At 39.8% G+C, this 16,982-nt stretch overlaps 1 protein-coding gene across 4 annotated transcripts in view; it reads left to right on the top strand.

The window, feature by feature from the left end:
• Positions 1 to 16,982, top strand: part of UNC13B (unc-13 homolog B) — a 224,937-nt gene that overhangs the window by 113,791 nt on the left and 94,164 nt on the right. For 3 of the 4 annotated variants that reach the window (XM_060014566.1, XM_060014565.1, XM_060014567.1), the window contains one exon: positions 3,917 to 4,151. In XM_060014566.1, the coding sequence (XP_059870549.1) occupies positions 3,917 to 4,151 (235 nt within the window). Of the gene's footprint in view, positions 1 to 3,916; positions 4,152 to 7,024; positions 15,077 to 16,982 lie in introns of all 4 variants that reach the window. The other variant, XM_060014568.1, reaches the window with a different exon arrangement.

Raw genomic sequence — 16,982 nt, 5'->3', positions numbered from 1 at the left:
CAAGAGGCTGAGGACGTGGTTTGACTTTCCTTGGAGCAGGCCAGCTAGGCTGAAGCCCAACTTTGTTCAACTTTGAGCTTAGAGAGTGGGCATCTAGTTCTTTCCAACAAGATTCACAGCCCTAGGCTGACATTACTGTCTGTGTTACCTATCTGACAGGGGAGGTGGGTGGGTTGACTGAGTCCCAATGATTAGATATCCAATAGATACTAAGAGAGGCCAAATTTTGTCCTATCACTAGAATTTCTTATGGGGCATGTACTTTCTGTCATCTGAATCCTGGGTATTTGCACCAGGAAACTACTCAAAGGCAGCCTAAGAGAGCTCAGATAACTTAAGGTTTTCAAATAGAAAAAAGTAAGCCATGAAAAAAGAAAAAAAAGGTTTGAATTCTGTTTCCTTCTCTGAAAATTCTCCCTGTATTCTGGATTTAAAGATGGGGACTTAATCCAGGAGCACCACATACTAGAGAGCCTTGTTGTTCAGTATTTCATTCTGTTTTGTTTGAGTGCCTGCTTTCTGCCTGGGGCCCATGTTTGTCCCAGATTAAATTACTTTCCCGATCCTACTCTTCCAGGTTTATTTTCTCTCATTCCCTTCCATGTCCTTTCATGTACCTGCTAAATGAGCTACAAAATGTTTTACCAAAATATATATAGCCTTTCCACCATCAGGCCTTTACTCATGCCATTGCTTTTGTCCAGATTCCAGAAGGTATTCCCCCGCCCCCCATCTTCACCTATTGAAAACCCTCCAGTCTTTCAGAGTCATATCTTCCATAATGATTTCCTTGTTCACCCTAACAGGAAATGACCTGACCGTCAACTCATACAGCACTTGGTTAGTACTATTCTCATGATAGATACATCCTTGTATTTGTATCCATATTTTCTCTCTGCTATTAGACTGACTCTATATGCTGAGTCTTCTGTGTTGTTTAGCCTTCACTGATAGGTACTCAATAAATATTTGAATGAGTAAATTTTCCCAGCCTTTTAATTTCAAGGGACTTTTCAAATTTTGCCCTCAAACTAGCTCACAAGTCCGCCTTAAGCTGAGTAACCAAACCTGTACTCAGTCTGTCTTTCTCAGTGAAGCCAGAAGTTTTCTGTTCTAGGTGAAATACTACTGTGGGGTAGAGTGTAGAGCCAGTAACAGACTGTCGCTGCTACACTGAAAGTACAATTCTTTCATTCAAGGCTTTTCCTTAATTTGCCTCTTTAGTTTCTAATCAACTTTGGTGGTGCTAGGAGATTTACTTTATGAGGAAACTAGGGATGGTATAGGGGGAGAAAAGCTGGCTGTTGCCCTTGACCTACCCTTTTTCTGCTCCTGTCCTTTGTCTCACCTTACTTCCTCGTATTTCCTTTTTCCTGTCCCCTCCTACTTTTCATACTCTCTTTTCTTCTACTGCTGGCCTCTTCTTTCCACAGGCACTTTGTTTCTTTTTTTAAAAATAAATTTATTTATTTTTATTTATTTATTTTTGGCTGCGTTGGGTCTTCGTTGCTGCACGTGGGCTTTCTCTAGTTGCAGCAAGCGGGGGCTTCTTCGCTGCAGTGCGCAGGCCCCTCATTGCGGTGGCTTCTCTTGTTGTGGAGCACGGGCTCTAGGTGTGCAGGCTTCAGCAGTTGTGGCACACAGGCTCAGTAGTTGTGGCTCACAGGCTCTAGACCGCAGGCTCAGTAGTTGTGGTGCACGGGCTTAGTTGCTCCGAGGCATGTGGGATCTTCCCGGACCAGAGCTCAAACCCATGTCTGCTGCATTAGCAGGCGTATTCTCAACCACTGCACCACCAGGGAAGTCCTGACACTTTATTTCTTAGTATTTGCCCTTTATTCCTTCAGTGTGGAAATGTGTCAGCCTTTAGGAATTTTTGGAATATTCCTCCCCTTAGCTTAACAGAATAAAGCAGAGCATTATTAAGGAGTAGTAGGTCAGATGCAGTGAGAAACTAAGGGTCTATCCAGGTAGTTTCTGGCTCTGGATCCTGGGCTCCTACCTCTGGCTGAGCTACCCTCTTCTGGACTCATAAGCAGTAGGATTGTCTATCACTGCTGCTTCTTTGGAGACTAAATCTTGGTTCTCTAGATTATAAACTAATAGCATATTCTCCTACCAGAGTTTAAATAGATTTTTGGCTTTGTCTCTTTTGTTGCCTCTGCCCCCTCATCTGTATGCATGAATAATCCAGCGCTGACTTCTTCACACTTACTCCTTCCATGAGTTCAGAAAGAATTAAGTCTGAATGGCATACTGGTTTTTGTCCCTTGATCCTTTCTAGTCTTCAGAACAGCAAATGCATCAAGGTCTAAAATCAGTACCTCCAAAGTCTCTCTTTCCTAATGTGTGATCAGAGTGCTTTGTAATCAGAATGCTTTGCATCCCCTATGTTTGATTGGTATTGTTCCTGACCATTTGAAGCTTAGCCTCTTTCTCATACTGATTTTTTCCCCTGGAGTTCTGATCATTCTCTTCTTTTCTCATGTTCACATGTTGCCTTAAACTCAAGTGGGAAAAGCTTGTAAGATCTTCTTACCCCTACTCCCAGCTGTAACCCCAAGTGTTGTCTGGAACCCACATGTTGTGTGTTCCCTGTCTCTTTTAGTGGGATTATCTACCAAGTTGTCTGATGTAGAAGCCAAGGGGTCATTTCCCTATTACCTTCCGTTTGTCCCCAGGTTGTATTATTTCTGTCTGGATTTTTTTCTCTAGTTCATTAACTCTTTTCTGTTTCCACTGTGTCAGTATATGTTCTTATCTCCTACTTGTAAAAGCCTAATTTATGGTCATTAGGAGGCTTCCACTGTCCACATTGCTACCAAGATTTTTTTAAAATTCCTAATATGAGGAGTCCATCATCTGCTAAAAGTATCTCCATTTTGGATGGTGAATGTTCCTTTTCCTTATTGTGAGCCTAATAGAAACTTGGCAAGAAAGAACATATGGGACCTTATTAATTATACACATATGGATATGGTATCAGAAATGACTTCTATATAAAATAAACTACAGCACACTATTAGGTTGAATTCCTTTTCCAAGCACAGTATTGCATATTTTTACTTTTGCTTGGAGCAGGATTTGTAACTGTGGTCATTTTAGCTAACATCAAGAAAAAACTGTAGCTAGTCAGGTGCTGGCCTGAAAAGCAGAAATAATTCTATGAAACTGTAGTCACTGCTGTTAGATAAACTAGGCTGCATTGTCAGTAAGACCCCATTGACAGTGCACATGTTTTCCTCTTCTTCAGCCCAGGCTTGGGATGGGAATTCTGAGCCCAGAGTGTGGGTGCTCGACAGAAATTATTAGAAAAACCCAATGTTGCAGCAAGACAGTAAGACTGCTGCTGTTCTCAGCTGCATCTAGAACTTTTAACTTGACTTCTAAGTCTTGGCTTTGACCTTCCTGATTTCTTGGACCAGCTTCCGATGGTGGACCTGCTTATTTGATTCAACCATGTGTTTTTAGAGTCTGAAAACACCATGCTAACTTTAAACAAAAATTTCTCTTTTCTAAGAGATGGAAAAACTGTTTCTCCCCCTTTTGCCCCATTTTGGTAATAGTACAGGGGCACAATCTATTTAAGACATTTAAAAGCAGATTTTTACTAGGGTTATGATAGCTTAGAGAAGCAGAATTCCAGAGAATTCTGCATTGGGAAAATGCAACTTGGAACTCCTCTAAGAATCAGCACTAAAATTAAACCAAATGTCTTATCTCATTCGATAAGAAGAGAGACTTGTGGATATTGAGACAGTTTTTTGCATGACTTGAGGTCACTGGGCTCATGTGCAGCTCAGTTTGCTCTTGTTCTCAAGGTCCAGGCTTGTGGCTACAACAGTTAGAAGCAGAAGAAAATTCTGAAGAACTAAGTAAAGCTGGGGTGCTTTGACTGACTCTGCTTATTCCACAGCTTTTGAAGATCCTGATAGTGCCGTTGATGACCGAGATAGTGACTATCGCAGTGAGGCCAGCAATAGCATCCCACCTCTTTACCATACGACTTCCCAGCCCAATGCTTCTGTGCACCAATTCCCTGTGCCTGCGCGATTGCCACAGCAGCTGCTGCTTCAGGGCAGTTCCCGGGACTCTTGCAATGACTCTGTGCAAAGTTATGACCTCGATTATCCAGAGCGGCGGGCCCTCAGGTGGGTATTGGGAACAAAGCACTTTCTCTTCCTAGTATGCAGGTCCCAGGATGCAACTGACATCAAGGATTTGGGTACCTTAACCTGAGGTGACAGAGGAAATATAGCAGTATGGTGGATCAACCTGCAGCCATTTTATGTAGATTCTGTCTTTTTTTTTCCTCTTCCATATGTTCACATTTATGCATATCCATCAGTAAGAACTTTCTTTATGATCATCAGGTGAGGGCAGGCCCACTTGGGGTGGATGGCTGAAAAAAGCCTGCTCATCTCTCTGCCCAGCCAGTGATTTTGATACACCTTTCACCAAGATTAAAAAAAGAAAATCACAGATGTTACATGCTTGGATAATTCTTCCTACCTAAATATTTCCCTGGGAACTTCAGAAGAAAACCAATATGATCTCACTATAGCAGATTCAGTACTTTTGCTGGACTTAAAAAAAGAAAACCTTTTTATTAATTTCTTAAATACATAAAACATTTACATGTAAAAATATATTAAGGTGTGCTACGTACTATACAGCAAAGAATTTTCCACCCACACCTGTTGTCCTCCTCTACTGCATCACCTTCCTGTCTCCTAGTTCTCTTACCACCCTTGTTTCTTATTACCCTTCCGTAGACCATCATCATATATTTATGAGTATAAAAGCAAATACATACATATATGCTCCCTACTCTTCACCCAACTTTAAAAAAAATCAGACTTAAAATTTAGAGAAACAGTACAATGAACACACATATTCATGTTGCCTAGACTTGCCAGTTGTATTAACATTCTGTTACATTTACTTTATCTCATTCTCTCTAATATATGTTTATATACACACACATTTTCTTTTTTTGGCTGCATCACATAGCTTGTGGGATCTTAGTTCCCCAACCAGGGCTTGAACCTGGGCCCTCAGCAGTGAAAGCACAGAGTCCTAACCACTGGACCTCCAGGGAAGTCCCACACATACATTTTTTTTTTCTGAACCATTTGAAAGTAAGTTGCAGATACCATGTTACTTTACCAGGAGGTACTTCAGCATGTAACTCCTAAGAAAGAGGACTTTCTCTTACATAACCTTAATATTATGATCACACTCAAGAAATTTGACAATACAATGATATTATTTAACATATAGACCATATTTAAAATTTTCCAGTTGTCCCAATAATGTTCTTTATATATATTTTTTCCTTTTTGATGCAGGATCCAATTAAGGATTATGGTACATTACATGTAATTTCCCTGTTTCTGTAGTCTCCTATAACCTAACAAAATTCCCATACTTTTTTTTTTTTTCTTTTTGTCTTTTGAGGCACTAACATTTTTTGAAGAGTCCCAACCAGTTTTGAGAATGCCTCTTAATTTGGTTTGATCTGATTGTTTTTTCATGTTTAGAATCAGGTTAAACATTTTTGGCAAAAAACACTGCATAGATGTTTCCTTCACAATGCCTCAGCAGTCACATTTTACCTTGTCTCATTATTGTTGACGTTTAGTTTGATCTCTTGGTTAATCTGGTATACATACTAGATTTCTGCAATGTAAAGTTACCTTTCTTTTTGTAATTAAGGGTCTCTGGGATGATACCTGAGATTGTGTTAGTATTCTGTTTCTCACTCTTGACGATTTTTAGTGACTAAGTGACCACTTTGATGTTGTTTCTGTTTCCTAAATAAATGCTAATGGCTGTTAGATCTATAAAAGAACACATTGAGCTGACAGGCTCCGAGTCTGCAGGCCTTCTCTCCACCCCCACCTCAGTACCCAGGAAATAGGCAGTCTCTAACTTCAGTGAAAGTAAGGTTGGCTGTCTTCTGTATTCACTGACTTAAGTTGGGCGTGTAGCTTCTGATTCTGTAATCAGTATAGGGAAAGGTTTTCATTTCACTGTGATCCTCAAAACATATAGCCTTTAGATTTCACAAACGACAAATTATGATGCTTTAAATAATTTTCTCTTTGTGGTACTATAACAGGGTTTGACTTATGGTAGTCAAAGATTATTTTTATTATCTTTTATACATATATATTTTTTTAAAAGTAGTATGTTTGACTATATTCTTGGCTGTACTGCCTAAAATACAACCTTCAGCAAGTTAACAGCTTGGCGGCTTTTCAGATCCAAATTCATCAACAAATTTAGATTTCTTGAAATCCCTTGATATATTTTTATGGATTATTTAACAGTTCTAAACTTTGGCATTGTAAATATATTCTAAATATTGATGGAATATGTTCATTTTGTTTGTTTCTTTCTTTCTTAGAAAACAAAAGGATCCTAAATAGTTAATGGTAGCAAGTGAAGTATTTTAAAGTTGTTATAGGTATTCTTTTTCTAATGTGGAAAAACTTTTTGACTACATTGCTATAATACTGATTTAAGAACATGTGGATTTCCTTATCTTGTCTTTTCAGTCTGAATGGTTTTATCAAATTGATAATTTTATTAATTTTAGTTTTCTCATTGAATATGTACTAAATCTTATAATTTTTCTTCCTTTTCCCTGTTTTTCCTTTTTTTCTTGCCTTACTATTCTTCCATTTTTATCTCTTTACATCAGACAAGGCTTACAGGTTCAAAATGACAAAATTAGGATTATTTCATATTTCTCTGATGTTGACTGTGAAAAGCAAGAAGGTATATATGAGGAGATAGAGGGGAAGATGTCACAAGAAGCTCTAGAAAACAGTAACATAAACTTAAAGGACGAAGGGGTAAAAGAAGTGAGAACTCTTTCAAAAACTGATAAATATTACAGCCAACAAATACAACCAAAGTATAAGAATTGGAAAAAGATACCATCTCAAAGCCAAGAGACAGAATTCTCTACTGCCTTTAATTATGACCTTAAGTTTGAAACATCTACTTTCTCTAGATATCCTCAGAAATATGATACAATAGATAGGAGAAGGAAAAAGACACCCTTATATAGTCATTTTGAAGGCAGTGAAAAAAGCCAATATGATGATAAATCAGGAACTAAGACTAACTTGAAAAGTACATATCCTAACACTGAAAATTGTAACCTTTGCCACGTTGAGAAGAAGGAACAAAATTACCCAGTTTTGCATCCCTACAAAAATGGATTTGTGGTTAAGAGTGGCATGTGGACCACTAACTTGGAAAGTCATGATTATGATCTTTCTGGTTGTTCTAAGGACTGTGAAAAGGCATCTGGCTTAAACCAGCATGTCACTAATTTCACTCCATTAGATATTCTTGAAGATTCTGCCAGCAGTACTTCTGATGAACTTCTGGGTTCCCCCATTTCTGATAAGCAGGAAGATTTACTGTCACCAACATGTCATCCATCCAATGTCCATCATATTGGAGGTTTTCCAGAAGAATATTATAGAGCAAATCCTGCATTCGCATCACAAAGGATGAATTGTGCTACAGACACACTTGGAAATCTGTCTGGGTGCCCCATGGAAGAGATGACCCCTTCCTCTATTGAGGAACCCAAGGAGGACTATATTGATACAATGGATGAGCTTCAGTGTTTGGTAGAAACAGTGTCAGAATATTTAGCAGAGAAGGAAGAGGAGATTAATAGATTTGGCTCCCTTTCAAAAACTAAAGAAACACTTAAACACAATAGTACTGTTAATAATGCAGAACAGAAAATGCCAGGGGATCAAATACCATCTTTAAACATTGCCAAGAATGACAAGGACAAAGCCATCTCTTTCCCTGAGCTGAATGGAGTAAAATGTGCTGTTGGTTCTTTATTCAGTTCACTCACAGAAAAGGTGGGTTCAGGCACAAAGCATCTAACAACCTCTGTGGAAAAGCTGGTTTATTTAGTTCCAGAGAAAACAGAAACTCTTAATCAGACAGAGGCGATTAATTCGCCATCTAGACCCAGAGCCAAGTCAGTATCAGAGAAGGGTCTTTCCATACAATCTCCATCTCCATTATCTTCTCAAACAGTTGACAATAAGGACGTTGGCAAACATGACAAAACCTCTGAAAATGAGCACATGGACAGTAAAACTGGAAGTTTAAACTTTCAGGATCCAACAGAAACTATTGGAAGGGACTCTGCTTCACAGAATCAGAGTTCAGTTATAAAGTCTGTTTGCAGCATGCTAAATCCATTAAAAATCTTTTTGGAAAAGGATGAAACCAAAAAAGATGATGACCGGAGCAAGCCAACGAGAAAGGAAAACTTTGTTGCGTGTGGTTCGGAGTCAAATCAAAGGGAAGATACCCTTGGCAATGACAGTAACATTGTCACTTTGGATAGGAGTGATAGAGAAACTCCTCACTACCAAACGCCCCTAAGTGAGGATTTGTTGTCTTCCCAAGCAGCCATTGAACATTCTAACTTAGCTCATTCTGCAAATGAGAAAGATGATGTTGCGAGTCCGTTGGAAAGAGAACCCTGTACAGATCTGTCTCTGTTACCAGATCAACGAAAAATATGTGCCAAAGATACTTTAGGACATCATTGTGAAGCTGACAGCAGAACTGCAAATAAAGAGCCATCTTCAAAGCCATTAGAGGGGGACAAAATTACTGGTGATGATGATTTCCTTGAGCCACTCAGAAAATCCTTTAGCCAGTTTTTGCTCACTTCCCCTGAGACCTATTCAAAGGAGACTTTGTCAGACTCTATGAAAATTCACCAGTTGGAGGAAGATGGATGGGAAAGGGGCCCTAAGAAAGGTGGGCATTCCTTTTCCTTTAGTGGAAAATTAGATATTCCAATTTTCAAAGTTCTTAGTCATTCTGAAAAGCAGCAGGATGTAAGAGAGAAAGGAAGCATGCTCCCTTTGTTTAAATTTTCTTTCACTGACAGCCATAAAACTGTCAATGACCAGAGTTTTCATGGCTCAGCAGTAACCACTGATGAAGAGATCCAAAGAAATTGCCATGCAAATGCCAAACTTAGTTCAATAAAATCTAGTTCAGTTCCAAATATTCATAGTAATCTAGGGAAATGTGATATAAAGACGTCTAATAAGAGTGACCAAATAAATACTCCTGAAGATGTCACACTTAATAAAATAAAGTCTTATTCGGCTCCAAATATTATTAATGATCTTGGGAAATTTGGGAGTATAGAGGAATTACACTCAAGTGACCACACAGCAATAGAGAACTGTGAAAGAGATACCTTAAACATTCCTGGAGTTGTGTCCAAAGAGCATATACCTTCAGATTCTTTAGGAGAAAGTAAGAATTTTACACAAGTGACATCCTCAACAGTACCAGACTCTTCATTAGCATTTACTTCTACCATTTCGAAACCCACCTTGGTTGATGAAATGAGTGATGACAAACTTGTAGATAAAGCTTCCAAGAAAAGAACCCAAGGAGGTCTCCTTTCTGGCCTGTTTAACAGGTTTTCTTCTCTTGAAAACTTGTCTATTCAACAAGAATTAAATGTGAAGAAAGATGACTCTCCTCACAGGAATAATACACTGAGCTTATTCTCTGGAATATTTAACTTGAAATCAAATAGCAGTATGACTGATTGTAAGCCAGATGAAACAAAGTCCATGTCTTTAGGTGACCTAAAGGGTTTGAATGGAAAAAAACATTTATCCTTGGATGAGATCCCTGTTACTTCATGTGTGACTTTTGAGAACCAGAGGAACCATGAAAAACAGGAAACTTCTGGCTTCATAAAAAGCTGCTTATCTTTACCTAAAGAAAACATACCATTATCTGATGCTTGGGTTGATAGCCATTATTGCCCTCCTACATGGAAAAACCAACGAAGTGAAAAGAATTTCCCCTCTTCTGAGAACAGTGTACTTCACTGCACTCCAACTGCTCAGCAGGACCTATTAGAGAAATCTTTGGCTAAGAGGCAGACACCACACCATGCTCTTGAGGCAAAACTACATGAAAATTCTAACAAGTTAAATTCACCTGTGCTAAATACTAACATTCTTAGTCAATCAAACCACTATCAGGCTTTTGAAGAGATGAACAATCCTTTCTCTTATGAATGGGATTCTGATATAAAAGATTTCTCTAAAAATTCCAGAAAACTTCAGCCAGTTTATTATATGTTGAATCAAAATACATTTCCATCAGCCGATGTTTTCTTGTGGCCTGACTCAGAAAATCCAGCAATAAATTTTTGCCAAAAAGATCAAAATGCAAATATCTTGGAGTGGAGAACAAATCTAAACAGTGTCGTTTGGTGTGACTTACCACATGAATCATTCAACCAGTTAGCATTTAATGAAGATTACTTATTGAGAGGTGATATGTGGGCAGCTAACTCATTATATGGAAATTCTGGTTATCTTCCAATTAATGAGACTAAGAAGGCACTAGAAGAATTGCCCATTGACTTAAGTTGTTCTTCAGGTTATGAGAAGAGTACATGCCCCGTAGTTGATCTAGACTCATTAAGAATGGATGAAAACTTTGTTTATTCAAGTGTTTGTTATGAATACCAGGAATGGTTGTCATGTCTTGAAAATGGAGTGTGGTGGCCATCGGAGGATGGAGATTATGGATATTTTATGTTCCACGATGGTCAATATATCTATTCTTTCCTTACTGATTCTACTGGGCAGTATGCATATTTATTTATACCTGATTGTTCTTATGAAGAGTATTTGAGTTGTGACTTACAGACAAATGATCTATCAAATATTACATTAGATGATAGCACTATTCCTGCTTACAGTTTTAAAGTACTTGACAGGGAAGATGAATTACTGTGGTATGTTGAAGAGGAACCAATTGATGACCCTCTTGATTTATCTGTAGTTTTGCCAAGAAGTGAGGGACCAATGTATCTAAATTTAGGAATGTTTTCACAAGTACTTGAAAAGTCAAGTTATGGCCAAAGGGATCAACCATTAGATTTTTCAGGCTATACTCCTCAAAAGTCAAAGGGAGATTTTGTATCTTTTAAAGAAAGCCTGGGTGGTTCTGAAGACTCTGAGTGTACATTGGATCTCAGAAATCAGCCCCGAACGATTGGTAATCATGTCTTAAATAAAAATCAAATGATAAAGGGAGATAAGAATCAGACTCTAGCGAAGGATTCATCAGTTAACCTTTCCAGTTTCCAGTGGATCCAGTCTTCTTCTGAAGAAGCTGCCTCTTTGGTTCATCCTGAAAATAAGACTAACATCCCACAGCAAACAGAAGAGATGTCATCATTGAACAAAGTGACTTCGTTATTTTCTGCTTTGGGTGCTTCAACTGGAAGTACTTTGAATTTTGATAAGAATGAATCCTTAGAGTCTTCAGCCATGCAGAAAATAGATCAGCAGTCAAACTTAGCAGAGATCACAAATGATGGTCTTCAGTCATTAATCTTGAGTAAGCAACTAGAGAGTAACTCCCAAAATGAGGAAGAAAGTCTTCTCAAGAAGGATTCAGAGAGACAAATGGTATCCAATGTTCAGCGACCAGAATTTACTAAAAATATGAAGAAAGAATTCCCTTTAAATAAAAGCGTTCATGTGAAAAAACAAAATTTGTTAAAATCTGTTTTCCAGGTAAACCAAACAACTTCTCAGGCTCAATCAGATATAGAAGATGACAAGATGATTACAGCTGATTCTGTTTCAATTCCTCTTATATCACAGTTTAGTAGGGATGAATGCAAGAATTGTGAGCCTCCTCAGGACCAGTCTTCCAAAGAGTCTGAGAGAACATTATTTAAAAGTGCACTGAAACTCTTTGGTCGGGGAGAAGACTCTTCAGTAAGTGCAGTAGCAAACGAGAAACAGGAATCTCGATTTTTGAACTTCTTTAAAACCCAGGTGAATAAAGAAGGATCACCAAATTTAGAAAAGAATGGTGATAAAAATAGAAAGATATCATCTCAGGAAAAGAATGAATCTCCTGGTGTTTCAAGTGTTTTTGGTTCCCTTGGGGATTTCTTTAAAACCAATGTATCTCCTAAACAGACAACTGAAAATATGTCTGTTTCTTCAATGACTAATAAGGATGAGGTCAAGTCAAGTCCTAATCCTGCACATCTAACTAAACAGGATGTTGGGAACTTTCCTGCTGCACCAGTTTCCTCTAAAGGGAAGGTTCGAGTTAGAAATCTGAACAAGCAGACTACTATTGATGACAGTGAGCTAAAGGAACCATCAATTAGGGAGATCCAGGGTGATCATTTGACTGACGAAGAGGCACCCTCCAGAGACCACCAACTCTACCAGTCACCAAATTCATCTTTCTCAACAGGTTGTCTCAAAGAATCCTCCAGAGATTCTTCAGTAGAGACTAGTGGTGTGTCTACAGTGACAGAAGTTCCAAGAAGTGATAAAATATCATTAGATATTCTGAGCAGAAGAAATTCAAATGAACAAGATCATTTTTCTGACAAAGACCAGAGTTTTTCAACTGCCACAACATCTCCATCCCAACCAGAATTACCAACCAGAAAGAGTATATTTTCTTTCCTGACTGGATCCGAAAAATCTGAGAACAGAGCCTTTACTACTCTACCAAGAACCACATCTCAAGGAGAAGGGCTATTCACACTTCCTTCCTTTTTTTCCACTGCTAACTCAGGCAGCAAGAAGAATACCTCTCTTAATAGCTCTTTCAGTTTCTTCAACTTGTCCTTTTTGGATGAAAAGCAGCAGACTCCTGGGGAAAAACACAGCCTTTCAGCTGTTGCTCCAGTGACTTCCCAGCCCTGTAAGAAGCCAAGTGTTTTTGTAGACATGAGTAATACAATGACTAGAGAAGATTCTAATGACATTAGAGGTAGCATAGTCCCGGAGGTAGTTCATGAACAGCAAATGGCTCCTTGTGTTTCCATTAGCAACATCACTAAGGTTACCTCCCTTGCAGATGAGCTCAATGTAGAAAACGACTATCCAGGAAAACTAGGTTCCAGTAATGGACCAGGGACATCTTTAAAAGATTTCCAGGTAAGTCAGTCACGAAAAGACATTGTTCCTCATTCACCACAATTGCAGGCACAGTCTGAAACACTGCTCATTGGTCCAGAGACCCTTGAGGTATCTCCCCATGAAGAAGAGGCTTTCATACAGGAAGCCTTTCTGAGTGACTCACCAGCCAGCTCTTTTTCACATGATAGCCATTTGGTTGAAAAGCTCAACCATTTTGACGCATGTACTACATACCACCAAAGTGAAAGATTTACTAGTGACCCACTGAACTTGCCCTTAGAAAAGGCCCCCGATGAGATCTTAACACAGATCCTGGAGCCAGCTTCTTCCTCTGTGGAGCCAGGATGTACAGGGCACCTCCAGAGTCAAGATGCAGATAAAGTGGAAGACAAATCAATGTTGGAATCTTCAGTAGAAATGCTTTCAGGGTTTGTGACCAAAGTGAAATCTTTCTCTGGGTCCTTAATTGAACCTCCTAAAACTTTCTCTGGGCTTTTCTCTTCTCCTAAACCTCCAAAGAAAAACTCCTTTTTCTCTTTTCCTTCTGGTGCATCATCTCAGCCTCTCACAGGTGAGTTATTTGGACTTTTTAAAAGTCCCAAACCAGAGACATACAAACAAGAATCATCTATTCCAGCTACTGCATTGCTTCAAAATGGTGGTTCCAGACATACTGAAGAATCAGTACCTCCCGAAAATTTGTGGAAAGAAGCTACCTTTGGAGCACTCAATTCAGAAGCTATAGTCAGTGACTGTAGAATGACTGTGGTTAGTGCAAAGTCAGACTCGGAGACCTTGACGGATGATCCTAACCTAACAACTGAAATGGAAAACAATAATATTCCTGACAATATTCCAGAACCCCAACGTTCTGAAACAATTGAGGCTGCATCTTCTGTCTCAGGGGACGATACTGGGCAAGGAGTATTGTCTCTGAGTGATGAAGGAGACATGGGGATGTTGCAGGGTACAGACACAGAGGCATCATTGGAAGCAGAGCATATCTCATTGCCAGCACAGTTGCATCCAGAACCTACCTGGATTGCCAAAGAGCTTCCTCCTCCAATTCACCTACCTCTTCCTCTTGAGCCAGAGCCAGATATGCAATCTGCCTCCACAAACCAAGACTTCTTAGAGCTACAGGCAACCAATTCACTAGAAACCAATACTACAGTGTTCAGTGAGGCAAGTGTTGGCCAGAGTGCCACACTGGAAACCCAAGGGTACCTTTCTCACTGTCCGTTGGAGGAACCTGTGCTTTGTGCCAAAGAAAACTATGGGATACTTGATGCCCAGAAAGGTCCACCCGCAGTCCCCAAGGAAACGGAGCAGCCAAGTCCTCATTTTGAAATCCCAAACATGATCAATTGGCCAAAACTCCATTTCCCATCCTCTGCTACTGACTATCGGAAACCACTGAGCTCTTTCTTTTCCTCGCCTTCCTCCTCTGGCAATAGGGCAGCAGAGACTGGTTTAATGTCCAGTTTTAAGAAGTTGTCAACTCTATTTGAGGGAGGTAATGAGGGGAAAGGGAGTAGTGCAGTGGCAAGTGATTCAAAACTAAGGTTTGGAAAGAAGCTGGATCTTTCATTCCCGTGGCCGAAACAGAACAAATGGGACCCTGAACAAATGCCTGCAGAATCCTCCTCTCCAGTTTTGGTTATCAGCAGTGATCAGGACCTTAAATTTAGTGAGGCTGACAAAACTTTGGAGTCTTCTCAAGTGTCTGGGGCCAGTGCTGAGCCAGCTAAGGTTTTGACTCAGCCCTCTGGGACCTCTGGGCAGCTGGAGACCAGGCCAAGTATATGTGCTCATGAGCTTTCAGGGCCTGGAGAAGTGGAAAACCATCAGGAAATCCCAGCATCTGGAGAACACGGGGGTACCAAAGATAACCTCTCTGACCCCACCTGTCCTTCAGAGAGTCATGAGGAAGAACACTGCACTGTCTCTGAGCTACTTCACCAGCCAGAAACACATGAAGAGGAGACAGCGCCTGCTAGCATTGACTCTGATTCAAATGTACAGCAGCCAGTTGTTCTACATGACATCAAGGAACCAAAGACCAGCAAAAGGCCTGTTCTCAACTAAAGCATCATAAATGATTTTAAAGAATTGACCATTTATGATGCAGTGACTAAGTGGTAGCTTAATCATAGCCTGCTTTTTATCCTTCCTGTGTCTTTCCCAGCGCCTGAGCTTCATGTTAATTAGGGGTTAAGTAAGAAGAAATAATAGGTGGATATTGTCATCTTCTCTCTGCCAAATGTAATTCATTTATTGGAACAAGGAGCTTCCTGCTTAAAGGGAAGACTAGGTCATGAGATTTACTCACTCTGGTTTGCTCTGCCTTGAATAATGCAGAATGGAGAAGGGAGGGCAAGAAGAGGCAGCAAGTCACTGAGTGGCATATATTAATTACAACCACATGATAGGCTAGAATGCTTCCTTAGGTCTTTGGCACTTACATCTGTAATAGCTAGGAGAGACCTACTTTGCTTTGCTTTTCCAAGTCTTCTAAGATGCTTTCTCCAGTGGCAATGAGGGTATTAAGTAAAATACAAAATGCAAAGGATGGCTTGGAATAATCTATACTATATATATTCCGTATGGATTTGCACAGCTTCTTCCAGTCTCTGCATTTTACTACCCATGAGACTGGTGTCTGATAAGTGCTTTCAGTACAGTCTCACAGGAGCTCAGGGCTATCGTTTGCTGTAGTTATTCAGTCTGGGTCATTGTGCAGGGTCCACCTGCAAAGGATACTATTATTTCCCCTAAGAAGAAGCACCATACAGGGCATTTTAAGAATGCTGCCTTGAACGCTGGCCCAAACCAGTCCAAAGAGGCTGGTCAAGTACTTTGGAGGTTATGTGAGTATGTGCGCACACATGTTCATGTGTATATGTGTGCTGGGAACTACTCAGAACAGTGGCTTGGTACCTATCCTGCATGGGATGAAGAATCAGAAATCAGCCTGGAAATACCAGATAATTGGGAGGAATCATAGGGAAAATATCACTGGAAAACAATAATGATTTATCTTCATTTGGCCAAGAGTAAACATAAGCCCTTTAGTTAAAGCTTGACTCTTTGGCAAGGAAATTCCTTGTCCTTTTGCACGGAGGCTCTCCAGCAGAATACCAGAAGTAAAACAAAGGGCCTCTGACTTGGGATGGAACTATCCAAATGGGCTAGGATAGATCTTATATTGATAGATCATCCCCAAGTCCCTCCATTTTGAATAGGACTGAATCCCCCAAATTCAGTATACGGCTTAAGGGAGTAACTTTGAATAGTATTCTTTCTGGTCACGATTCACTGCCACATTTGCTATAGCTGCTGCCTCTTATACCAGGGGAACAAATTTCCTTTCCAGGTATGGGAATTCAGGTGGTTGAGAGAGGGTTAGGCTGGCCTCTCTTCAGGTACAGAAATGCATTAATATGGCCCTGACTCAGATCTTGGAGTTGGACTGTGTCCACTTTGCCCGAAACTGAGCCATGTCCTGAGAGCAACTCAGTTATAGGTGGGCAGGTTCATCTTTGGGACATTCGCTGTGCTGCCAGGGATACCACTGTAACATCCATGTTGATGAGACCATTCCCCTGAGGAATTTCTTGGTCCTAGCCTCCATTTCCCAGTGGCTTCCATTACCTCATACAGATGGCTGAGAGATAATTGAAGGAACATGTTCACTCTCCTTTGCTCATTCTGAGGAACACACATTTACATTTACAATTGGAGAGGAAGAAAAGGGGATCTCAATTTAATAGGTAGTAGAGAAAGGGAGTAGAGTTCATCCATCCATTTTATTCTGTGGAAATTAGAAAACTTTAATCACAGCCACTGGACAAGTTTTTTAAGAAGTCCGAGTAGAGAATTTTAGGCATAAACAGACTATTTTAATAATTCTTAATCCTACTTACAGAATAGCATGTTAAGATAAAGAATTCTTCAAAGTCAACTGCAGGGTTGAGG

This window comes from Delphinus delphis, chromosome 6 (assembly GCF_949987515.2).
Source record: "Delphinus delphis chromosome 6, mDelDel1.2, whole genome shotgun sequence".
NCBI classification, from domain to species: Eukaryota; Metazoa; Chordata; class Mammalia; order Artiodactyla; family Delphinidae; genus Delphinus; species Delphinus delphis.
The sequence above is the reverse complement of the archived record's forward strand: the minus strand, read 5'-3'. Positions and strand labels throughout refer to the sequence as shown.